Genomic DNA, 25826 nt, shown 5'->3' on the forward strand with positions numbered 1-25826 from the left:
TGTACAAATATGATGAGTGGACTCTGGTACAGTTTCTGCCTTGTATAAGGACAACATGGTTCTCATGGAGCTGACGATGTTTGGCTACAAGGATTTTCAGTTAACCTCAAGGATGTTCTGAAAAACAGTCCAACAGCTCAGAATATAATACACGGAAGAACTGCAAACCAAAGCTGAGCACGTTGTCAGACAGCATCAGGGGCATTTTGTGGATCTACATAAGTCTCCAGTCACTATGTTTTTAGTAGAAGAGTCAGAGTTTGAGGACTTGAGGAAAGGAAAAACCCTAACCTCCAACCCTATCACAATGTCACTGGTTTCTGATGTAGTCTAAAAGATCCCCAGTGCCAGGACACCATGGTTGGATCCTTGTGAGATTTGCTGTGTACGGTGTGTCAAGAATACTTCTAGGGACTTTCTGGTCCTTGTACAACCAGGCAAGAGCAGTGTCTCTGTTCTTTTCACAAAGTCAAACTTGTTCTCCGTATGTTTTAGAGTCCAGGTTAGGGTTGCCACTTGTCCCTGATGCTGGCTGTATGGACTTGCTTGCTGAATATTGGACCATTTGCACATTGCTGGACGCCACTATGCCTTTCCAACGTCATCGGCCATTTTGTACCGCAGGATAGTCTGTCCTACAAAACCCAGCAGCCACTGTGGCTGATATGACGGGGCTGTCCCAGGTCTGACGTCACAGGAAGCAATATAGGAAGGAACATTTGAAAGAAGCTTTGCTTTTCATGCTGGAAACTGGAACAGCAACTGAAGCGCATCAATTTCTGGAGAAGAGTCCCAAGTGGATTTCATTTATTCTCCTTCATTGGCCAACAAAAAATTCATGAACGAGGTTTCTGGAACGAGGAGGCCAGAACTTTCACTTTGCTTGGTTCTAGTCGACTGCTGATGGTCACATCATATTCTTTCCTTTTTGCCAAGGAGGACAAAAGACGCAGATTGACCGCTCTTCCTGAAGTTAACTGTGGACGCACATTAACTTTCAATGTTTTATGACTATGCATTTCACTGAGCTACACTTTCTGGCGGGCTGCGCTCCCAAAGCTTCGTTCAACACCATATTCCCTTGTCATATTATCACTTCGGCCATAACTGCTGGTTGATTCCATACGCACTCACTGCTGTTTTGTTTTATTTTGTTTAGTTAGATATTTTACCCCCTTTTTGTGTAGAACTTTGCATGTTTGATTAGGTGAAGATTATTAAATCGGAAGAGCGGATTGTATCAGGCTGTTGATTTAATAAATATTCACGTTGATAAAGAGAAGGCGTTTTGTGTTTATTTTGTGCAAGAGTGATTCGTCAGTCAAAATAAGGTTAAAAGTTCCCCATGTTTCGGTAGAAACGGTCGATTAAACAGTGACATTTCTGGTAATAGTTATTAATTATTACTGAGTATTTAACGGTTGTAATTATCAAAGGCGTTGAGCCACAATTACAACACCAGAAGACATCCCTGGTCTTCGATTCATAAATGAGGATTTTGGTTAAGAAATTAATTTTGTCAAATTATGATTGTTAATTATAATTCTTGATAAATATTAATTAATCGATAATCATAATTCCAACATGGCTGTGCTTTTAATAAACTGTTTGGACATTGCTCCGGTCTGTCAAGGTTAAGAATAGCTGAAGAAAATGTACCAGTCTGTCAATTTTTCAACTCTCAGCTGGTCATTTGATATAGATAATGACTGAAAGGAGAAGATACAAGCACCTGAAATGATTTCCTCTGTAGGGTGGTCAGACGGAGCTTTAAAGAGAGCACGCAGAGCTTCGTCATCTACTAAAGCTTGAAGCACAGATAGTGCTCTGCCGATCGAAAGCAGTCAGTTGAGGTGGTTAAGGCATCTAATCTGGATGCCTCTTTGGCCCTCCCCTTTGAAGGTTTTTCAGGCATCACCCACTTGGAGGAGAGCAAGAGGCAGTCCTAACATTTTCTCGGTCTACTCTGGGTTCATTCTGGGGGATCCCCAGGCGCTCCCCCAGAATGAACCAGGCGAGTGTGGCAGGTTCAGAGTATATCCAGGTTTTCCTCGAGGACCCAATCTAAACTAATCTTAAATCTATACCGTAAATTCATTTTCAGGCTGCAATCAGACTGAATTTAGAACTTTAACAAAAATGAAACTGATCAGGTGATTCCTGTTGGAATAAAACAGCAAACAGTCTGAGATAAGATTTTATGCTATGAATGTTTAATAAATGATGGCACCTGTCTTTATACATCTTGGGGAGCTGTTGGCTTTATTCCAGTTTTATTTCCTGTGGACATGAACATAGCTCTTCACAGCAACACAAAATGAACATAAACGTCTAGGTGATCTGATTGGCTGTCTCTGTCTTTGTGCCCAACAATAACGCTTATCACCATTCCCATGTCAAAGCTTCTCTGAGGAAAGCATCCACTGAGAAGCTGTAGGGTTACAGGGAAATGTGTCTTTGCTTTAACTATATTTCATAAAACACGACTGACTTCGAAAGTCTACTTACTTAAGAGATTTTAGTTCGAACTTCATACTCTTCTCAACATCCAACAGTTGTTCAACATCTGACTGAACAAGACTGTTTCCTCTCAGGTCTAGTTCTGTCAGATGAGAGGGGTTGGACTTCAGAGCTGAGACCAGTGAAGCACAGCTGATCTTTGTCAAACTGCAGTTAAACAGACTGAATGAAGAATAAAATGTGAGGGGAAGCCAGCTGTGATGCAGGTTAAAGCAGTTAAATTTCATACAATATTTTATTATTCATGCATATAAAGAAGCTGTTTTACATTTCTTAAAACCACTATAAAATAATTATATAACCATCATTTGTATAACATAACCATAATTTACAGTTTCTTTCCTAAATAAATTCAGTTTGTTGCTGTGACATCTTGCATTTGAGTGTTTTAATCAGAAATTAAATGCCTTATAAAAGTGCTGAATCATCAGTCAGAGTCACAAAAGAACATAAAAAGAAGTAAACGGCCTTAAAATGAAGATCATCAATGTGGATCTGAATAATATTAGCAGTTTTGTGTCACCATAATTTCCACATAAGTTTGACTGTACATTAAATAATGGTGTCTAACCTCAGTATCATTAGACTGCAGCGTGGACTTTCTAGAAAACCACAGAGCTCCCTCACTCCAGCGTCTTTCACGTCTTCGTTCCAGCTTAAATCTAGCTCTGTCAGATGGGAGGGGTTAGACTTTAAAGCTGAGGCCAGAGCAGTAGAATTGATCTCTGATAACCTGCAGCGTTGCAATCTGAAAAAAAGAATAAAACGTGAAATGAAGCCAACAGGTTACGAGTTAAAAGTCCATCAGAACAAGGACCACAAATGCTGCTGTTTCAATAAGTACATAGATACGTTTTATAAAGCTTTATCAGCTACACAAGCAGCTCCTTTAATACAAACTCATGTTGTTCAGCAGATATATTTAAGTCTTTAAAAATTAATAACACAAGCATGTCAGGAAATCCCTTCAGGCATGTGGTCATCCAAACTGGGCACAGCTTCAAACACAAATGAGAAGACATAAAAAAAACCTTCATTCCATAGGTGGTAAGTTTCTGAGAAACAGGAGAATTAACTGAAAATACAACATATTGGTGAATTTCCAACCTAACAATATTCTCAGACAAAAACTGGTTCACCCCAAGGACTGAACATCCAAACTAGGCTCGGCTGCATTGTGTATGAAACCAGATAACAACTGCATAAACACACGGCACAGCACAGAAGAGCCACCAGCTTGGGCCAAGATTCAGCAGCCCACTAGCACCTCAGGAGCAAAAGACAAACTTTTCATGACAGTAAAGTTCAGATTGTAGACAGAGAGGACAGATGGATTAAAAGAGGGATGAAGAAAGCCCTCCTTGTCAAGAGAAGGCAATACTAAAGTAAGTGGGAAAGTTGCGGTTTTAGCTTTTGAGCATCTACAACCCTGCATTTACTCTCTTACATCTTGTTTCCATGTTCCTAAATTTGTAGTTTGATACTCATCTCAAGCTCATCTGAACCTGAACTTCTTCAGATCTTCAAGCTACTTCCTGGTTCACTTCTTTCTCATGATAACCATGATCATCAAAATTACCCAACCCTCCAGAACCCTCCATCCCTAATTTCTCCACTGGTACTCTGTCTTTGTCAGCTGCTCTGCCTTTGGGGTCACAGATGTGAAACCCCAAACATGATAAAAGATAACAATAAATTTGAACAAGAAGAACTAATAAGAAAAACATGATCTCAACAAGTGTACTATTAGGAAGACATGAGAATGCATTGTACTCCATAGCTGACATAATCCTTCAACAATCACTGATTAAAAAAACAATCTGTATTAGAGATGTTTGCATTGACACCAACAGGGTTTTATTCTGAACAACTGTTTCTGAACTGGCTCTAAATTGGGAAAAATCACATAACCTTTGACCTTAAAACCACTTCCCAGCAATATTGAGATGAGACTGAATTAGCTGACTGATTTGGTTCACTAGGAAGACCTTTGAAACATCAGAGCCTTACAAATGTCTTTAAAGATGTAAGAAAATGCTTTCTTCGTATTTAATTCCATATCTATGTTTTGAGGTTGCTGTGTATTTCAACTTGGAGAACACAGAAGAAAGTTAGAAACATTACACTGTGTGTGTAATACACACATTCAGTCCAACATGCTAAATGTGTGTGTGAGCTGCCAATGCAGCAGAGACTGCTGTGACAGAACTGCACACAGTAAAAACATTTTATTCTTATAACAAATATTTACCTTGGTCCCTTGGTCCCTAATACATTTCTATTTAAAACAAATATTACTATTGTGGTGGCCAGGAACCAATAGCTTGATGATGGATGGATGGATGGATGAATGGATAGATGGATGGATGGATAAATGGATGGATAAATGGATGGATGGATGGATCAATAATCCATCCATCCCACCTTCCTTCTCGGTGCAGGATCACAGGGGGGCTGGTGCCTATCTCCAGTGGTCGTTGGATGAGAGGCAGGGTACACCCTGGACAGGTCTCGAGTCCATCACAGTTACAGACAAGACAAAAAAGCATGCATGTATTTGCAATATATGTAGGTATGTGTATATGCATGTGCATGCATATATGCTTTTTAATATTTTTTTTTTTATATTGCAGCTAAGGTTCTGCTTTCCTGCTGCTGCAACCTTAATTTCACCAGAGGGATCAGTAAAGTTTTTATCTTAAAAACTTACCTAAAATTTTTACCAAACCATTAAAGAAGAAGAAATACGTTTTATAAAGATCCTACGTGTCCTTTCAGACCAAATGTGGCATTCCCTGAGCTTTCTATAGAAATCTGCAGTGACCATCATGGAGCTATATCTGCAGTTTACTGTTAGCAACTTTCAAATCATCTTAAAGAGAGGTAAAAAACTAAAACAGGGGGTCTCACCTCAGTATTTTTAGTCTGCAGTGTGGACTCTTTAGAAATCCACAGAGCTCCTCTGCCCCTGCATCTTTTATTCCTTTATTCCAGCTTAGGTCTAGTTCTGTCAGATGGGACAGGTTGGACCTTAGAGCTTTGACCAGACAAGTACAACTGTCCTCTGACAACCTGCAATTCCGCAGTCTAAAAAACATATCAAAATAACACAAGAGAAGACAATGTAATGTTGATTAATAAGCAAAAACATGACCACAATAATAAAAGAAAATAAAAAAGAAAATAAATATTTTAAATCTAAAAATGACAAAAACCTGATGCACTGATGTCTAACATTTTATTCTGAAAAACCTTTTTAGAAGCAAGCAGAAAACATGTTCTTCTGACATCTGTTGTTTCAGTAGAAACATCTGTAGTATTTTGTAGAAAAACCAAAGATCGGTAGGTTGTGACCCACTCTCTCTTCTCTTCAGATGACACTTAACAACCACAGTCTTGTTCATTTGGAGACAGTTTACAATATTAAGATCATCACATGCAAATGAGTTGAATAATTTAAAAAGGATATAGGTATTAGGTCTAAAAGGCAGGTTTTCTTTTGAGAAATAGCTTTGCTTAGCAGTATCAGTCAAGGCAGTGTTTCCTTACTAACATTGGCTCTGAGGTGCTGATATTGTTTTTTCTGTCAGCATGGAGATATTTTTGGATTTTTTCCCCTGACGTAGGCTACAGATTCTTCACTTTGAGGTCATGAAAATACTGGTGGATACTTTAGAGGTTGATTTGCATAGTCTGAGAACAAGGTTCCTGGTCTGTTTTTATGATCAAATGTTGATTTTAAGACACATGAATGCATTGCTTTCTGGTTGTATGATTATAAATAATCAGATTAATTCAGAAATTTTGACAATATATTGATAATACATTTTTCTCAATTTCTGAATGATTTTCAACAGTTTTTGATAATTATTAGTTTTTTTTCATTTCTCTTTTACCAACTATAACTGCAGTGTTCGGATGTCATTTGCTCCAAACATGGATTACCAGCCTATGAGAAGATAGTTGGATGTCCTCTCACATTGACTGCATCCTCCAGAAGCTTGTGACAAGAATGTGAGAGCCAACAGAAACCCATTGATCCATCGCTTTGTATTGTTCCCATATGAGCCCCTTAAGTTTTTGCCAGGACTTGCACAAGCTCTGATACTGGCTCGTCCATATGAAGCTCATCCACAGGCTATGTCTTCAAAGGTAGCCCCTCTCACATGTCCTTTGTGCGTGAGCTGATTTCCCCAGGTGGCAAACTGCTTTGGATCCAGGATTGTGTTAGCTTGGATGCTGCTTTTTGTGACCCAGGAAACTCCCAAAAAATAAACAGGTGGGATAATATGTTGTTCATGAACTCCACAAACCTAGCTTTTATGGAGGAGTAGCAAGAGGAAAGACTGTGCTTAAAGAATGCTTTAAGAAGTCATGTTTGCAGATTCCCTTATGCTATTTGCAGACACAGTAAACCAAAGGTTAACTTTTTTAACTTAACTGCAAAGGCTTGTGGCGTGTAAAACTAATATTACACTTTATACTAAACACCCAAGTTGAAACATGGTGGTGGCAGGATCATGCTGTGGGGATCCTTAGCTTTAGCATAGACAGAAAAGATGGTTAGATTATTTTGGGAAAATTGATGGAGCTACATGTTGATATGCCCTCTAAATCTAATATGACTGAGTTTGGGAGTATTTTCAAAATGAAGAATGAGAAAGAATCTCTAGACTTGTCATTTTCCACCTGGTAGAGACATATTTTAAAAGACTTGCAGATGTTATGTCACAGGTCACAATATTCAGGGTTTCATTTGGAAAATATTGGAGAATAATGTATCATTTTCCTCCCACTTGATTATTATGAGCTACTTTGCCTTTTTCTAATACATACAATTGCAAGAAAATACACAATAGTTTGTAACTTGGCTCAATGTGAAAACATTCTAGGGATGTTTTGCAGGAAATACAAACTATGCATATTTATGTAATGAAACTGAAATTAGATTTAAAGTATAAGTGAATGAACATGGTTTCAATGAACTAACCTCAGGATTTCAAGCCTACAGTTGGAACTCCTCAGTCCAGCACACAAATGCTCCACTGCAGAACAACTTAGCTTGTTCTCAGTCAGGTCAACTTCAATAAGATGAGAGGGGCTGGACATCAGAGCTGAGGCCACAACTTTACAATGAGTCTCTGACAGTTCACACTCAGCAAGCCTGTGATTGGAGAAAAAAGTGAGTACAGGTCCTTCTCAAAAAATTAGCATATTGTGATAAAGTTAATTATTTTCCATAATGTCATGATGAAAATTTAACATTCATATATTTTAGATTCATTGCACACTAACTGAAATATTTCAGGTCTTTTATTGTCTTAATACGGATGATTTTGGCATACAGCTCATGAAAACCCAAAATTCCTATCTCACAAAATTAGCATATCATTAAAAGGGTCTCTAAACGAGCTATGAACCTAATCATCTGAATCAACGAGTTAACTCTAAACACCTGCAAAAGATTCCTGAGGCCTTTAAAACTCCCAGCCTGGTTCATCACTCAAAACCCCAATCATGGGTAAGACTGCCGACCCGACTGTTGTCCAGAAGGCCACTATTGACACCCTCAAGCAAGAGGGTAAGACACAGAAAGACATTTCTGAACAAATAGGCTGTTCCCAGAGTGCTGTATCAAGGCACCTCAGTGGGAAGTCTGTGGGAAGGAAAAAGTGTGGCAGAAAACGCTGCACAACAAGAAGAGGTGACCGGACCCTGAGAAAGATTGTGGAGAAGGGCCGATTCCAGACCTTGGGGGACCTGCGGAAGCAGTGGACTGAGTCTGGAGTAGAAACATCCAGAGCCACCGTGCACAGGCGTGTGCAGGAAATGGGCTACAGGTGCCGCATTCCCCAGGTCAAGCCACTTTTGAACCAGAAACAGCGGCAGAAGCGCCTGACCTGGGCTACAGAGAAGCAGCACTGGACTGTTGCTCAGTGGTCCAAAGTACTTTTTTCGGATGAAAGCAAATTCTGCATGTCATTCGGAAATCAAGGTGCCAGAGTCTGGAGGAAGACTGGGGAGAAGGAAATGCCAAAATGCCAGAAGTCCAGTGTCAAGTACCCACAGTCAGTGATGGTCTGGGGTGCCGTGTCAGCTGTTGGTGTTGGTCCACTGTGTTTTATCAAGGGCAGGGTCAATGCAGCTAGCTATCAGGAGATTTTGGAGCACTTCATGCTTCCATCTGCTGAAAAGCTTTATGGAGATGAAGATTTCATTTTTCAGCACGACCTGGCACCTACTCACAGTGCCAAAACCACTGGTAAATGGTTTACTGACCATGGTATCACTGTGCTCAATTGGCCTGCCAACTCTCCTGACCTGAACCCCATAGAGAATCTGTGGGATATTGTGAAGAGAACGTTGAGAGACTCAAGACCCAACACTCTGGATGAGCTAAAGGCCGCTATCGAAGCATCCTGGGCCTCCATAAGACCTCAGCAGTGCCACAGGCTGATTGCCTCCATGCCACGCCGCATTGAAGCAGTCATTTCTGCCAAAGGATTCCTGACCAAGTATTGAGTGCATAACTGTACATGATTATTTGAAGGTTGACGTTTTTTGTATTAAAAACACTTTTCTTTTTTTGGTCGGATGAAATATGCTAATTTTGTGAGATAGGAATTTTGGGTTTTCATGAGCTGTATGCCAAAATCATCCGTATTAAGACAATAAAAGACCTGAAATATTTCAGTTAGTGTGCAATGAATCTAAAATATATGAATGTTAAATTTTCATCATGACATTATGGAAAATAATGAACTTTATCACAATATGCTAATATTTTGAGAAGGACCTGTATATCAAACAATCTGTATGATAAACACAAACTTTAATCATATGATAAGCGATGTAATAGTCATTAAAAAAAATGATATCCCTATATATGTTTATCTCATATCATTTTACTGTATTTGACATGACAGTGAATCCCTTCAGTCTTATTTAGATGTGTAGAGTGAAAGAAAAGACGGTGTTATTTAACCACAAATAAGAACTCGGGCAGGGCAGGAAACCTCTGAAAGTAGCAACTAGACCCAAGGAAAACGCTTATAGGGCTGTTCCGCAAAAGAGGTTCCAGTTCTTAAATAATTCTACAGAATCTGTATAATTCTGTTTCTGCAAAGGATCATCACATACAGAGACATTTAACCACTCACATAATATTTGCTATTGTTTCCCTGCAACCAGATGCCTTAATATCACCCCCTAGGTTTATTAACATACTGTTAAACAAGCAATGCTTCTGAATACACCAGCTGGCCAGCTAATCTGCCATCGGTAAACACAACATTTAAGGCCCTTTTCCATGGCCGTCTCCACTCCACTCAGCCCAGCCCATTTTGAGACTGTTCGTATTACTGGCTTTCTTGGTACCTGCTCGTCAGCAGGTCCCAATGGGGCAGAGCATGGCCACAATATGACGTGAACTGATTAACATTGGGCGTGTTCAGCACCCTTTCAGCAGCATGAAAGGGTGTTTGCTGAGTTAGCAGAAAGAATATATTATTAGAAGCCACGCCACCGCTTTCTAGGAAAAGCTCATAAAAACTGAAGTGCATTCACTGCAATATTGTGTCAAGGCATGTGGGTGAGATGTCACATTTCACCTTAAGTTGCATGTTAGCTACTGCTCAAAGTTGTATTGCTAAAAAAGCAGTTTTATTATGTTGTGAGCAGAACAAACAGCTAACGGGGCTGATGACTGGAGGTGGGGCTTCAAGCCATAACTCCAGCCATTAGTGAGACAATGGAGACACAACAGGCTTAGTGCAAAGCAGTGCATTTGGGCTGAGTGGAGCTGTGTGGTTCTGGAACCATGACTGGAAAACAAGCATAAGATCAAGAATTATGAATGCCACAGGTGGAGATGGTAATGGCAAGATGCAGCCAGATGACTCAAGGGCTAAAGTAGCTGAGAGCAAGGCTGAAATCTTAAGCTCTGAAAATGAAAGTGAGGCAGCTCCTGCTTGTGTTAAGGAAGCTGTTGGGGTAGTAGCTGCTGCTAACAAGAAATACTTTGCAGCTTCTACTTTAGTTGCTGGTCAGGAAGCTGCAGTTGCTGATGATGCGGATATACTCAGCTGCAGCTCACTGAGGAATGCAGCTGATGGCACTGACAATGCAGCAGGTAAAAGCTGAGGTAAAATCTGGGTCTTAAGGCTCAAGGGGGTACTGGCCACGAATGAGTCCTGAAGGTATGAGCAGGGTTAGACCTGCGACGCAGGATTTGGAAGCAACCATCGGAGCAGGAGTGAAGATGTCGGTCAGACACCATGGAGCTTGATTTCAGGAGTGATGGAGAAAGTGACGTATAAAGTGACACACACTCTACAGCCCAGAAGATGACAAGATGCATTGAGACAGATGTTGTTGGTTGAGGGCTGGAGTTGCAGATGAGATTTTGGCTGTTTGTAGAAAATCTCCACCGAGGCAGCCTGGTGGTCCCTTTCAGCTTTCTCCAACAGTTCCGCAACACTCAGAGCAGAAACCTGCTGTCCGCTGCCACGCTTATCCTCACCGCTTGTTTTATTCCTCAGTGGTTTGTGACTGCTGTGTCTTACTGGCCATATTCTTTCTTCGTGGTTTGTAGTGATGAGGACACAAATACAGCAAAAATATTGGAAGTGAATATTTGTTCAAAGAGGACTTACAGGAACAGGCACATGGGGAACAGGTAAGTGACTAGGCCACAGCAAAACTAGCACAGAGTAAACAGATAACAGAGAATCTGGCAAGGAGACAAGGAAACTGACAGACTTGTAACTACTAGGAGGGTTAAAGCATGACATAAGAATAGGGTGTAACTAATCAAGAGATTGTTAAACCACTGAAGAATACCCTAAGAAGAGAAACTGGAGGATGTTCTCTACACAGCTGCTACACATTTCTGTTGATTAGATTAAGTACAGTTCACAGACCACCTCCCCTTCATTCCTCTCCAGGGGTCTCATGTTTTAAAGAGTGAACAGCTTTCAAACTAAACGTTTGCGGTAGGGAGAAATTCTTAAACTTGCAGCGCACAAAAAAAAGTTAGATGTATGAAATTGTGCGTAGACATGTCACTGCAAACTTAGCCTTCATACACCCAATTTTCGGACGTAGCTGCGAGTGGCGCTTGAACCGCGCAGTCCCCGCCCCTAAATACATATGCAAAGTAGTATAAATAGCTGGAAGTCACCCGTCACGTGTCCAAATAACCATGGCAACAGTACTGTGACAGTCAAAGACTGGTTCCTGTCCTGGCGGAAAAACAAGAATGTGTCTACACATCATGATGGATGTTTGTAGTGAATAGAGGGTGACACGGGAGTGGATTTTCTCTCCTGTCCCATTCCGCTCCCACAGAAAAATGTCTTGTACCATCCCAATCCCAGGCCAGCATAACGAAAAAAATCCTGTCCCGTCCCACTCCTGGTAAATTGACTCCCACTCCTGTCCCGCTCCCATTCAGAACAACTCCCACTCCTGTGCCACTCCCATTTTTGTTTTCTTCATTTAGTCTTTTGGTCATTTCTTTCTTTGAAGGACCAGTTAGGTCCCTGTTTTTAGCTGTAGTAAAGGCCAGTTAAAGTAAAAAAAATAATAATGAAGAAATAATAAAATATTAAACAAGGAAACAGACCATGCCTATCTTAGTTGAATAAACAAAATGTACCTAGTTGTATTTTACTTATTTATTAAGTGATCGTTTCCTTTGAACAATGACATCACTTTTATGTTTCAAGTTGCTGAAACGAAAGAAAAATGCACCTAGTAAGAGAACTGTACTTGTTGAACAAAAGGCCAAAAAGGCAAAACCTTCATAATTTAGAAACTGTACCTCAATGGTTCACAGCCCTGGTCCTCAGGGACCCCTTCCCTGCAGGTTTTAGATGTGTGTCTGATCCAGAACACCTGATTCAAATTCTGACATGACCTCCTATACAGGCATCAAGAATGGAGGGTCAAACTGGACCAAAATTAATACAATAAAATCATCATTAAATAAATAAATGTTGTGAATGTCCCATAAGTGAAGTAAATGTAACATGAAAGAAATGTAACATTAAATGTGCCATTAAATTAAAGGTACCATTTATTTATTTAATACATCATTAGAAACAATAAATGTACCATTATATCATGAAATGGACTATTATGCAATTAAATATGCCACTGAATAATTAAGTATAATTTTAAAGACAACATGACGTAATTAGTGGTACACTTAATATTTAATGATGTATTAAATAAATTGTACATTTAATGGTACATTCTATTTTTTTCTATTTCACAACATATTTAATATCTTCCCTTGATGAAGCCTTTCTACGAGGTCTGCGAGGGGACATGGGGAATTTTTTCTTTTTTGCGTTCTCACGCAATAGTCTTTGCGTTATTTCGCAATACTTTGTGGGATAGTTTCCAAACCAGATAACTGCAAAAATGAAACAAACACTACACCCGTTTTGAGATTTATTGAGTTTTATTTTGAAATCAGCATTAAATAAAATTATCTTCAAATCAGACTAAAAGACAGTTTTTATCCACAAGCTGTCAAACAAACTACTGAACTCTGGAACATAAAACTGCACAAAACCACATCTGTGACACTTTATTTCCTTATTACTGCTGCATGATGTGTACTTTTTTTTGTACGCGATTAGTGTTTTTGTTTTTATCGTGATTTGAACGGTTCTTCTTATCCTAAGCATTTTATCGCATTGTTGACTGCGTGTTAACCTGCATATGACAAATAAACCATATTAATGACATATCAGTGTTTGTTTTATGAGCAGTTTGTCATCTGTGCTGTTGCTACAAAATGCCGAACGCAAAAGTATTGCGTGGAGACGCAAAAGTAATACATTTCCCCCATGTCCCCTCACGGGCTTCCGTACCTTACCTCTTAAATCTTTAGAGCACATGCAGCAATTTTGTTGGTCAGATGAGACTTGACACATGATGGTACTTTTGGTTTGATGAATGAAGAGATGCAGGGTTGATTCAATCCAGAATCTGCCTTACAAGTGTCCCTTAATCACTGGTGTCCTTGATTACGACTAAACACGTTTTACAAGCAGCATGTTAACACCGCTACATTCAACTCTCCTGAAGGTCGGTAATATTTGTGACTTTCCTGTCAGCTCTATGAGTTTAATAAATAAGTCCTTATTTCTGACTTTACGTTGCAAATCCAATTTTACCAGGTCCAGTTCTCCACCTGCGTTTGCTCCCTCCATCCTGAACGCAGGTGGAAAACATCACTCAGAAGCACTGTTGGCTTGTGGGTCGTGTAGTTCGTTTGACTCACATTATAGTATAGGCTTCTTGGAAAAAAACTACACAATGGCGGCGTCGATCCAAGTTTTTTTTTTCTTAAAGTTTATAACAAAGTCTCAGTTTTACATTTCCAAAGACAATTGATCCTAGTTTCTTTTCCTCCTATTGGTTAGCTCCCGCTCCCGTCTGCTCCCGTTCATTTTTTATCCTGTACCGTCCCAATCACGTGATCTTTACTGATGCTGTCTCCCGTCCCGCGGGTTTCCCGTGGGAATCCCGAAAAAATGTCAGCCTCTAGTAGTGAATTAAAGCAAACCAACAACTTCTTGAAATAAAAAGGTTGTCGGCTCGAACCCGTTAAGTTCCCCCATGTCTGCATCACATCCAGATGGCACTCAAGCGGCTGCACTAAGCTCAATTACAGCTCAATGCTGATCATTATAATGACGTGAATATTCCTTCCATATTTCTTTTAGGAAGACTGTCACCACACAAACTATGTGAAGTACTTTAAATCTTTAAAAACCATTCAGGCGGCACATATAAAAATAGAAAATCACCTAAAAGCCAGCCATCACGCAGTCTGCTTGAGGTTTGTTGCCAACACTTACAATAATTATTATAGTATAAAGGAATCATGAGCTGTGGAGGCCAACATGACATTGCATTAGTGAGACACATTAGCACATCATAAATAGGCTGCCCATATATTGAATGATAATGCCTTCTATTCATAAATTCATATTCACTTACAGATGGGCCCCTTATGGCAATATGAGTACAGTCTATTGCTCTGATTACATTCGGAAATCCGCTCCACGCTGCAAATGAGAGCCACAGTTTAGGGGAACGTTATACACTGCTGTTCAAAAGAAATGTCAGCACCAAAAAAAAAAGGTCACACACTCTAATATTTCATTGGACCACTTTTAGCTTTGATTACAGCATGCATTCGCTGTGGCATTGTTTCGATAAGCTTCTGCAGTGTCACAAGATTTATTTCCACCCAGTGTTGCATTCATTTTTCACCAAGATCTTACATTGATGATGGTAAAGTCTGACCGCTGCGCAAAGCCTTCTCCAGCACATCCCAAAGATTCTCAATGGGGTTAAGGTCTGGACTCTGTGGTGGCCAATCCATGTGTGAGAATGAGCATGTGTCTCATGCTCCCTGAACCACTCTTTCACAATTCTAGCCCGATGAATCCTGGCATTGTCATCTTGGAATAAGCCCGTGCCATCAGGGAAGATAAAATCCATTGATGGAATAACCTGGTCATTCAGTGTATTCAGGTAGTCGGCTGACCTCATTCTTTGAACACATACTGTTGCTGAACCCAGACCTGACCACCTGCAGCAACCCCAGATCATAGCACTGCCCCCACAGGCTTGTACAGTAGTCACTAGGCATGATGGGTGCATCACTTCAACTGCCTCTCTTCTCACCCTGATGCGCCCATCACTCTGGATCAGGGTAAGTCTGGACTCATCAGACCTTATGACCTTCTTCCATTGCTCCAGAGTCCAATCTTTATGCTTCCTAGCACATTGATGCCCTTTTTTTCTGGTTATCCTCACTGATTAGTGGTTTTCTTAAGGCTACACAACTGTTCAGTCCCAATCCCTTGAGTTCCCTTTGCATTGTGAGTGTGGAAATGCTCTTACTTTCACTATTACACAGAGCCCGGAGTTCTACTGGACTTTTTTCCAGCCACATTTCTTCCTCGAAGACGATGGGTCCTCACTATCCTTCCAGTTTTTAATAAAACGTTGGACAGTTCTTAAACCAGTTTTGGTAGTTTCTGCAATCTCCTTAGTTTTCTCTGCTTGATGCATGCCAATGATTTGACCCGTCTAAAACACACCGACATCTTTTCCACAACCACGGGATGGAGCTTTCTACATGGTTGTTGAAGAAATGAGAAGCAACTCATTGCACCAGTTGGGGTTAAATAACTTGTTGCCAGCTGAAACAGAATCGCCCATGCAGTAATTATCCAATGGGAGACTCGTACTTATTTGCTCAGTTAAATCCAGGTGACAACTTTTTTTTTTTTGGCCAGGCAGTGTATATCAGAGCACCATACAAATAAGGCCGATCCGTATTTTTGGCATGGCCCGGCTCAGGGATGACTGTTATATACCTGACCGCAGTGTAGTGAGAACTGGAACTGGCACCAGCGACATCCGGTTCCTCCTGGTTTCCCTCTGTAAAACTGAGGCCAGCTCCAAAACTCCAAAATAATTGCCCTGGGCAATCTAAACCAGCTAATAAGCCATGCATTATCATGGCCAATCCATTAAAGCAGGTACGGTCTCTGAATAAAACGCTCCCTCCAACTTCTTTCATCCTCCAGCTGAGCCAAAAGCTACAATCATTTCACAGTAACGAATAACTTTATGCAGCCATTTATGGACATGTGTGATTGTCTACAACTTGTCCACCTTAGGAATCATTAAACCTGACTTCTTAGGAATTAATCTGCTGATCCAATAACTTTTTCTTTTTCAGTGAGAATGAAAGTGCCCCTCAGATGATGCGCACAGAACAATGAGCATTTTCATTTACAGGTGACAGAAACAGAGGAAGTTTCACAGTTTCCATCCGACTAAGGTTGTTTCCATCATTTTATGAGGGGTTTTACGTTATCGTATGAGGCCAAATGTGATTCTGTTTCATCACTCGGGTTTAAATGATAAAAGGTCAAACTCATGAAAAAACATCAGGTTTGAATGGAGTCATATTTCACTGGATTTAGGTGAGTTTTGTTTGCGTGGCTTCCTCTCTTTAATGGTAGGTAAAACATTTGCGTAGATTTTCGCACACTTCTACGTAATGTTCATTTTTGTACGTGCTGAGTTGTGCGTAAACATTGCATCCCAAGGTTTTTGTGTGTAAGCACGCTTTGTACATGAGGGCCCGGATCCTTCTGTTTACATGCTATACCTGTTGTCTGCTACTCCATTTGCCTCTCTGCTGTATCCTGCTGTGTCTTCTGCCATATTGTGAGGTCTGGCCTTCTATTAAATTTTACACCACTTTACCCTGATCCTCTCAGCCTCATCTCTTCACTTGTGTCCAACAACTACAGGACTGTGTATGACATTAATAAAAATCTAGTCACTTAAAAAATGCTGACATTTTATTAACATTATTATCAGGGGGAAACTGAAATTTAAAATACAGCTGCACAAAGCGAGCTTGTTTGACTGATATTGATTTCCAGTTGTCTTTGACATTTTACCAGCTAATTCCAATTTTGGCTGATTCAATTTACAATTTACAGACTTTTACAAATACAAACATATATTAAAGAAGAGAGTTTTAATTCAAAAATTAACTCTAGGAAATACTGTCTATAAAATAAAAGTATTCTACTTTTGTTTAGATTTGAAGAAACTACCCTACTAATCTACACAAAAAATCCAGAAGATTTAGAAACTAGCCTTACCGAGCCTTTCTGCAGTTCCTCACAGCTGGAATCAGTCTCTGTCGTCCCTGTGTTGATGTTCTGTACTTCTTCAGATCCAACTCATCCAGAACCTCCTGTGACATCTGCAGCATGTAGGCCAGAGCTGAACAATGGATCTCAGAGAGGAACTCTGATCTGTTTTCTGACTTCAGGAACTGTTGAATGTCCTGATGCACTGAGAGATCGTTCATCTCCATCAGACAGTGGAAGATGTTAATGCTTCTGTCTGGAGATGCGAATGTTGTTTGTTTCTTCAGGTTGTTGATGACTCGCTGGATGGTTCCTGTTCTGTTTTCTGTCTGACCCAGTAGGGTCTGTAGTAGTCTGTTGCTGGGCTTCACAGAGAGGCCATGAATGAAACGAACAAACAGGTCAAGCTGCCCATTTTCATTTTTGAGGCATTTCTCCATGATGTTTTTAAGGAAATCTTCCAGTGGTGAGTTACTATTGTGTTCAGTCAAAAAATTCTTCAAAACATCTGTGTTCCGGTTGGTGTAACAGTTAAATATGTAGACTGCAGCTAGATATTCCTGAACACTCAGATGAACAAAGCAGTAGATTGGTTTCTGGAAAATCACATTCTCTGTTTTGAAGATTTCTGTACAAACTCCTGAGAACACAGAGGCCTCTGTAATATCAAGACCACACTCCTCCAAGTCTTCTTGGTAAAACATGATGTTGCCTTTCTCAAGCTGTTCAAACGCCAGCCTCCCCAGCTTTAGAAGAACTTCTCTGTCTGTCTCCTTCAGCCCCCTCTCATGTTCTTCATTATACTTTATCTTCTTTGTCTCTGTCTGAACCAGCAGGAAATGTGAGTACATCTCAGTCATGGTCTTGGGCAGCACTTCTCTCTTTTCTATGGTTAACATGTGCTCCAGAACAGTAGCAGTGATCCAGCAAAAAACTGGGATTCCACACATGATTTGAAGGCTTCGTGAGGTCCAGATGTGGGAGATAATTCTGCTGGACAGGTCTTCATCACTGAATCTCTTCCTGAAGTACTCCTCTTGTTTTGCATCAGCAAATCCTCGTACTTCTGTGACCCTGTTAACACATGAAGGAGGGATCTGATTGGCTGCTACAGGTCGAGAAGTTATCCAGATGAGAGCCGAGGGAAGCAGGTTCCCATTGATGAGGTTTGTCAGCAGAACTTTGACTGATGACTTCTGTGTGACAACGGGAACAAGCTGACTGTTGGTGAAGTCCAGTAAAAATCTGCTCTCATCCAGGCCATCAAAGATGAAGAGAGGTTTACAGACTGCCAGCATTTCTTCTAGGAACTTCTGAAGTGTTGGATAGAAAACATGGAGGAGAGTGAGAAGGCTGTGCTGCTCCTCTCTGATTATGTTCAGCTCCCTGAAGGAAAGCAGAACCACCACATTGATATCTTGGTTTTCTAAGCCCTTTGCCCAGTCCAGAGTGAACTTTTGTACTAAGAAGGTTTTTCCAACACCAGCAATGCCGCTTGTCAGAACCACTCTAATGGCTCCATATTGGCCGGGTAAGGCTTTAAAGATTTCTTGGCCCCTGATTGGAATGTCATGAAGGTTATTTATCTTGAATGGTGTATCCAGCTGCATCACCTCATGTTGGGTATTAACCTCTTCATTCTGTCCCTCTGTGATGTAGAGATCAGTGTAGATGCTGTTGAGGAGGGAACTATCTCCTGGTTTGTCAGATCCCTCAGTCACATGTTCACATTTCCTTCTCAGACTGATCTTATATTCATCTAAATCCTTCTGCAGACCAATATTTGCTGTAAAACAGAACATATGAAACAAAAGAGAAGTCATCCTGTTTAAAGAAATATTATACATTGAATATATTAGCATTTGTTCTTACTTTGTACTGTTCTAGAAGTCAGTTTCTTTAACCCTAACCCTAACCCTAACCCATAATGTTGTCTTGTAATTCCTCATCACTCTATAGACACCAGTAAACAGCTGATTTGTTAAACCCCAAACACAAACAAAACTAAATTTTAAACCACAAAGTTTCATGTAGAAGATCTAAACATCCTGAGACATGAACACAAACAGACACAGAGTTGTTCAGAGTGTGGAACTGGGGAATTTTCCTTTTTGCTGTCTCTACATGCATGCTCAGTACAAGTGATTGCTATAAAGTGAACGACTCAGTGCTGTTGCTACATGCTTATTCTGGAGCAGGGTGCATTCGAAGCAATTGGCTGCATTTCCTTAGTTAGAACACTTCTCTTCAATTTAAATAATAAACACAATTTGACTCCTGTGTTTTATAACATGTATGTTGTGCCTCAGCCGCAGAGCTGCTGCCCCGTTCCATAGTGCCAACCACGGGGCTGCACCGGGTTGACTTCACTACCCAAACCAGTGCCCTTTGGACCTCCTGTCCTCCTCCCTCAGAATGATTCATGTAAGAGGTGGTGTTAAGGCAGAGAAAACTATGTTTAGGATGAAACACAAATATTGTTCATTCCATGATGTCTTTGCTTTGTGTGTGGTTTGTGGAGATATATTATGTGTGTGCATTATTTTATAATGTGTGTGCATCATTATTGTGTTCATAACCAGTGTGGGAAATAAAATGTATAAGTTCTGTGTTAGTGGCTTGCAGCAGTGTTGTAGCACAAACTTGGCCTTGAGTGTGGTGAAGTAGAGAAATACTGAAGAACTGTAATGGTGGGAAAAGAATGTGAGAAGATTAACGGGCCAAGTACTCCCTTCTCATATCAGCAGAAAAGCAGAGTCCAGGTGCAGGACAATAGCTGTCCAAATATGGTAAGCCGGAAAAGTCTGTATGTAAATATATGTGTAAATAAAATTGTGAAACAGGGCGCTGCCTATTTTCATGTGTGTTTCAATAAAAGCAATGGCCCCAGTGAGAAGGTCTGAAGTCGTCTCGGTGTGTGGTCAGATCACATGACAGAGAGCTTCCCCTGGCCAGGTATTTGAATAACATACAGCTGTCTCCGTGTGATTTATTCTAATGTCTTGTGAATTCTTTCAGCTTACGGTGAATAAACGAACACGCAGAACACCCCTTGGGGGGGTGCTTCAACAATTGGTGACCTCCGACGTGATTCACGGCTGAATCAGGGAATTTGGACAAAGAGATAGTGTGACAGACGGAAACCTCTGAGACTAGGGCGCCCATAATTAATCATTAAAGGTGAGGCAGAGCCTATTTCATTAAACTCTCCAATTGAATTTATGTATAGGCCAAATTAAACCAGGTCTCAGTGGTTCTGATTGTTATTACTCTGTAAAACTGTTAAAGAGTGTGCATTAACTGAATGTGTTAAAATGGAGTCAGATATGAAAAAGCTGAGATAAGACCAGGGGTTGACGGCCGCTTGACGGATTAATGAGATAAAGGTGGGTTTGAGGCCCGTGTAATTAGCAAAACACGAATAATTGGCATTGGTTAGAGGCCAGAGAAGTAATTCATCTGAATTATTTTAAAGAAAACAGGTGAATGATTCACTCAGAAATGTTACAAGGGTTAGAAACCCCATCTAGTGGACAAATGGAGGAATTACACAAGTGCAGTCGACTAAATATTTGAACACACATTCTGACTTAAAAATGCGGTTGGATTGTTAATTACTTAAGCGAAAATAAAATGCATTTGTTGTATATAGGGTGAAGTGGCTTGTAGTGGATTGTTTTTGCAAATTTGTGCATATTTCCTGTGTGCGAGTGTCTGTCAGACTGTTGTGTTGAATTGAGGAAATACGAACTGGAATGTGTTTGTGCACTGAGCGAGAGGATCATTTGGGTTAAAATAACTCGAGTGCTAGGGATAAGTGTCTGTGTGGCGGATCATAGAATAAATGTGAATATTAAGTGTCTTTGCTGATATTAAACGAAACTGACTGTGACAAACGCTGACTGACTGATTGTATGTGTGTGTGGGTACAGCTAGCGGAGAGCAGCTTTACCATTGCAGATGAATAAATGCACTGTGTTGTTAACAAGGACAATACAGTGATAAGTGGATTTTATATGCATATTGTGAAGAGTTATTTGAAATTTTTTTTTCACAGGATTTTAAACAACATGGAAGGTAAATTTCCGGACACAACAGCATGGGTGGATTTAGAAACACAATTAAATAACATACAAACACTGGTTCTCCAAAACAGGGGTACAGACGACGCGGAGAAATTCAAAAATAAGATTGAAAAAAAGTTGAGACAACCACTGAAGGCGGATGGAATTAATTTGACGGACAAGTGCGATTTAGGTGATTGGTTTAGAAAGAAACTGAACACAGCGAAGAAAAACAGACAGGACGCACAAGGTAAGTTGAATGACGCTTCTGTCTGGTCCAAAAGTAAGTACAACACAGACATACATAAATATGAAAAAGAAGAGCACTTCTGGTGAGACATACTTTTGATTTACCAAGGAGGAATTCACACAATGCAGCGGAAAGAACCCAGAAAAGGAGACAAGGAGGGGTCAAAATCAGCTCAGGGGACGAGCCCAGACACACCTCCTCCGTATGCACCCTCCTCCAAGTACAGCTCCCTCACTGGTGCGCCCACACCACCCCCTGGTGGATTGTACCCCATATTGGAAGTAGAAAATGGAACACTTGTAGTGCATGGTTTAGAGATTCCAAAAGGGGGGAATGAATCTGTCAGTGGAACTTCCGGATTATCTATGTCAGCATCTGATGGATCATTTCTGGACATAGAAAGAGCAGCCTTTCAGGACAGAGAGGTAAGAGAAAGACAAGAACAAAATCAAAGGAGCCTGAGCAAAACAAATCCCTTTCGCTCACCCCCACAAGAATCAGGTCTAATTTCAGAGGCTGGGGCACGGGGGCCATGCTCTTACAAGGAGCAGGGACTGATCCGGAAGGTTCAGTGGCTTTAATGCTAAGTGGATCCTGGAGGCCAGATAGGGTTTTGTGTCCTAATCCTTTTCTCACACCCACACCTTGTTACACCTCTACCCCAGCTGCAGAGGTGCAGGCAAGCAGGCACAGCATGCCACAGGAAACTGGAGAAGACAGAGCAGATCCGCAGCAAAACCACCCTGAGGACGGATTCCCAATACACTGTCACACAGTTGGACAGTTAAGGGAACATTTACCCCGCAAAGCTTCAGCTAAACCAGAAGGATTTAGTTATGCCCAAAAAGCCAATTATCCCCTTTTACAGCAACAAGGCTCTGGAGCCCCCGGTAGGTATAAACCGTTCTCTCTGGGCGACATTACTGCTCTCTGTGACAAGTTGCCCCCCATCTCTGAAGGAGCAGCAGTCTGGCTCCAGACTTTAGACACCCTAACCGCTGGCACCACCTTAGCATTGGGAGATTACAGAGCAGTGGCAGGACGTTGCATGCCACACCACACATGTAGAGAGATTGAGACAGCTGCTTTTACCTCAAGAGCCCCGGAATCTGACCTCTTCACCCAGCATGTCTACTGGCTAGGGGATGCATTGAGACAAGCCTACCCTGTAACCAGGGGACGCACCATTCCTAAGTTTGAATGGGACCCTAAAATTAACCCCAGGGAATACCTGGATCAGTGTAAATCCATGTGGCAAACTCAGACAGGAACTAATGCGGCTAATGAGGGGGCACAACGAGACTGGTTGTCCTTAAAGGACTACCACCACAGATAAAAGCCAGCATGGAGGACAATCCGGACATGGCAGGAGCGGATACTGGAACTTGGGATTGCCATCTGATACACCACCTGTCCAAAATAAGAGAGGAACATAAGAAAGATGAGGAGGAACTTAAAACTCTGCAGACCCAATTGTTGAAAATGCAGTTAGCTGAAGCCAAACAAAAAGCAGGAGACAAGAAGAAAGACAATAAAACCCCAAAAATAACGTATGAGGGTGCGGTTTCTCAGGGTCCCCAGCCTCCTCACTTTCCTGATCATCCGGACACGATTGCACCGAGGTCTGCAAACTCGGGTCCTTATCCTGCCCAACCAGGCCGGTTCAGGGGCAGGGGCGGGCCAAGGGGCCGTGAATTCCGTGGAGGACCACCAAGGCGATGGGGGGGTGCTGACATTTGCTACTACTGTGAGGAGCAGGGTCATTGGAGCCGACAATGTCCATACAACCCTGAGGCATATGGTCGTGGGTATGGGCCCAGAGGAGGCCCAGGGCGACGCCCGTATCAAGGACGGGGTGGTCCACAGAACTGTAATGGTGGGAAAAGAATGTGAGAAGATTAACGGGCCAAGTACTCCCTTCTCATATCAGCAGAAAAGCAGAGTCCAGGTGCAGGACAATAGCTGTCCAAATATGGTAAGCCGGAAAAGTCTGTATGTAACTATATGTGTGAAAAAAACTGAAACAGGGCGCTGCCTATTTTCATGTGTGTTTCAATAAAAGCAATGGCCCCAGTGAGAAGGTCTGAAGTCGTCTCGGTGTGTGGTCAGATCACATGACAGAGAGCTTCCCCTGGCCAGGTACTTGAATAACATACAGCTGTCTCCGTGTGATTTATTCTAATGTCTTGTGAATTCTTTCAGCTTACGGTGAATAAACGAACACGCAGAACACCCCTTGGGGGGGTGCTTCAACAGGTTCTAAAGGTTGATCTATTTTGAGGTCTAGCAGGCTATCTACTCAGCTAATGTGAACAGACCTCTAAGGTTTGAGGCTAGTTTATTGTTCTGAGTTGTGTTTTAAAGTTACAACAAACATTATTTAATGGGTTGTTTTAAACACAGATCTGCCATAATGTGCCTCCAGCACTCAAGTTGACATTATTATGTATATAAATGGTAGTGAAATGTTCATGTTTGAAGCTGTTAGCTTTCTTTTGTTAGCAAGAAATGCTAACGGCTAATGCTAGTGCCAGGCAGGTCCTACATTTACATCCGACTCGTCTGCATCTAATGAGAGTCCATAGACAATCCTCCCAACCATTTTAGTAGTCCATTACTACATGTTCTGGCCAGTTAAAATGTTAAGATTATTGATTTCTGATCAACCTTCCTCTGGCTGCCGGTGTTAACTCCATTCTCCCCTCCTCAGTGCTCCCCTTAAAGGCCCTTGTGGGATCCACCTTGAAACTGTTTGTTGCCTGTATAATAAACCTGATTTAACTTTATACATTGTCCGTATTTGCTGCTTCTACCAGAGTCCCTAAGAACCCCAAAAGGACATCAGATGAATACTGATGTGACCACCATCTCATTCACTCCATTATGTCCATCCTTCCTATGCAGTAAAAAAGGGCAGAAAAAACATGCATAGATAAAAGTTTAACATTCAATGGCTAAGTTGTATCAGTGTGCCTCTAGTGACAGAGTGGTAAGTTTTTTTTTACAGTAATGGTGGATCGCAGAACAGTGGAACAGTTCCTGGATGCAAGCCCCTACACTTAGCTCCACCAACGAGGTATAGCAGAACAAGCAGTTTATGATACAGTTTTATGATCCAACGAACCTCAGCCAATTTTAGCAAAAGTTAAAAAAATGTAGAAAAATTTTCTTTGCTATTTGCAACTATAAATCTAATCAGCAGAGAGCAGTTATGTCCCCATATGTAAACTTACACTATACAACATTTTGTTTAAACAACATTTCAATGTAAGAATATTTAGACTAGTCCCAGGTATTGCAGCTAAACCCTTCGCTCCAAAGGTAGGCAAATGCTGCTGAAAGATAAGTCCATGTAAAAACAGATGGAAAGAGCATTACAATGAACTACTCAACCAAGACTGCACACCTGATCGCACATTTGTCAACTTCTAATACTGCCAATGGATGACATGAAAGCATCACCCACCCTGGATGGGGTAGAGATGCCAAAAGAATACTGGATCCAAGACGGCATCCCAGCAAAAGTTCTAAAAAAAGGTGGGGCAGATCTCTTTCCACATTCACTGGTGATTCTCAAAATATGGGAAGATGAGAAATCCCTGCTGAACTTAGACAAGGCAGATTGTGAATATTACCATGACATTTTCCTTCTGTCTACCAATAGAAATTCGGCCTAAATAGAGGCATCATAGAAATGACTTAATTGATCAATGAAATACTTAATAACTAAAATAATCATTAGCTGCAGCACTAGTTTCCACCCCAGGGCTGTCGGTGTGATGAATGCAGTGACCAGGTTACATCACACAAACAGGAAGTTGCAGTGACCAAAACAATCATTTTACCAGCATGATCATTCCATCACTGCACTATCATTGTGAAAGACAAAATACTAGCAGAAAAAACAGATCAAACACCAACATAATAACAAATTATATGATATTCTGTGTTTTATGGTGGATTACATTGTATCTGTAGAATACTGTAATTTTGTCCTTTCTGTAATGCAGGAATCATAGACCATCATAGAACATTATTATAATAATCTTAAATCTTCATTCTTCTGTTACTATATTACTAATAAGTTAACAGAAATGTCCTACTTTGCAAAGGGCTGATCTGACCGGCTGCCTGCAGTCCAGCTTCACTCCTTGATCCTAATTTACACTGGGGGCAGGATGAGAACCCTAATGAAACAGTGCACTGTTTGCAGAACCAGTGTCCACAGCGGCTAGAGACTGGATCCTTTGGAACATCCTGACACAAAGCACAGCTGGACAGCTG

General features: G+C 41.1%; 1 protein-coding gene across 1 annotated transcript; it reads right to left on the reverse strand.

Annotated features, from left to right (window-relative positions):
- Nucleotides 1–2504: 2504 nt before the first annotated feature.
- LOC124861217 (NLR family CARD domain-containing protein 3-like) lies at nt 2505–21816 on the reverse strand. Its single transcript, XM_047354746.1, has 6 exons — nt 21738–21816; nt 17238–19014; nt 7511–7684; nt 5431–5607; nt 3092–3268; nt 2505–2682 (listed from the first exon to the last, which is right to left on the reverse strand). Exons 1-6 carry the CDS (start codon nt 21814–21816, stop codon nt 2505–2507), a joined length of 2562 nt encoding a protein of 853 aa, XP_047210702.1.
- Between the last annotated feature and the right edge of the window lie 4010 nt (nt 21817–25826).

The sequence above is a fragment of the Girardinichthys multiradiatus genome, chromosome 24 (assembly GCF_021462225.1).
Source record: "Girardinichthys multiradiatus isolate DD_20200921_A chromosome 24, DD_fGirMul_XY1, whole genome shotgun sequence".
NCBI classification, from domain to species: domain Eukaryota; kingdom Metazoa; phylum Chordata; class Actinopteri; order Cyprinodontiformes; family Goodeidae; genus Girardinichthys; species Girardinichthys multiradiatus.

Coding starts and splice junctions, on each gene's coding strand:
- LOC124861217 (XM_047354746.1), bottom strand. CDS start 21,816: ATGGGGTACAATCCACCAGGGGGTGGTGTGGGCGCACCAGTGAGGGAG. Junction 19,015..21,737: donor GGAGGGTGCATACGGAGGAG/GTGTGTCTGGGC, acceptor TCTGTTTTACAG/CAAATATTGGTCTGCAGAAG. Junction 3,269..5,430: donor TGCAGACTAAAAATACTGAG/GTGAGACCCCCT, acceptor TCTTTTTTTCAG/ATTGCAACGCTGCAGGTTAT.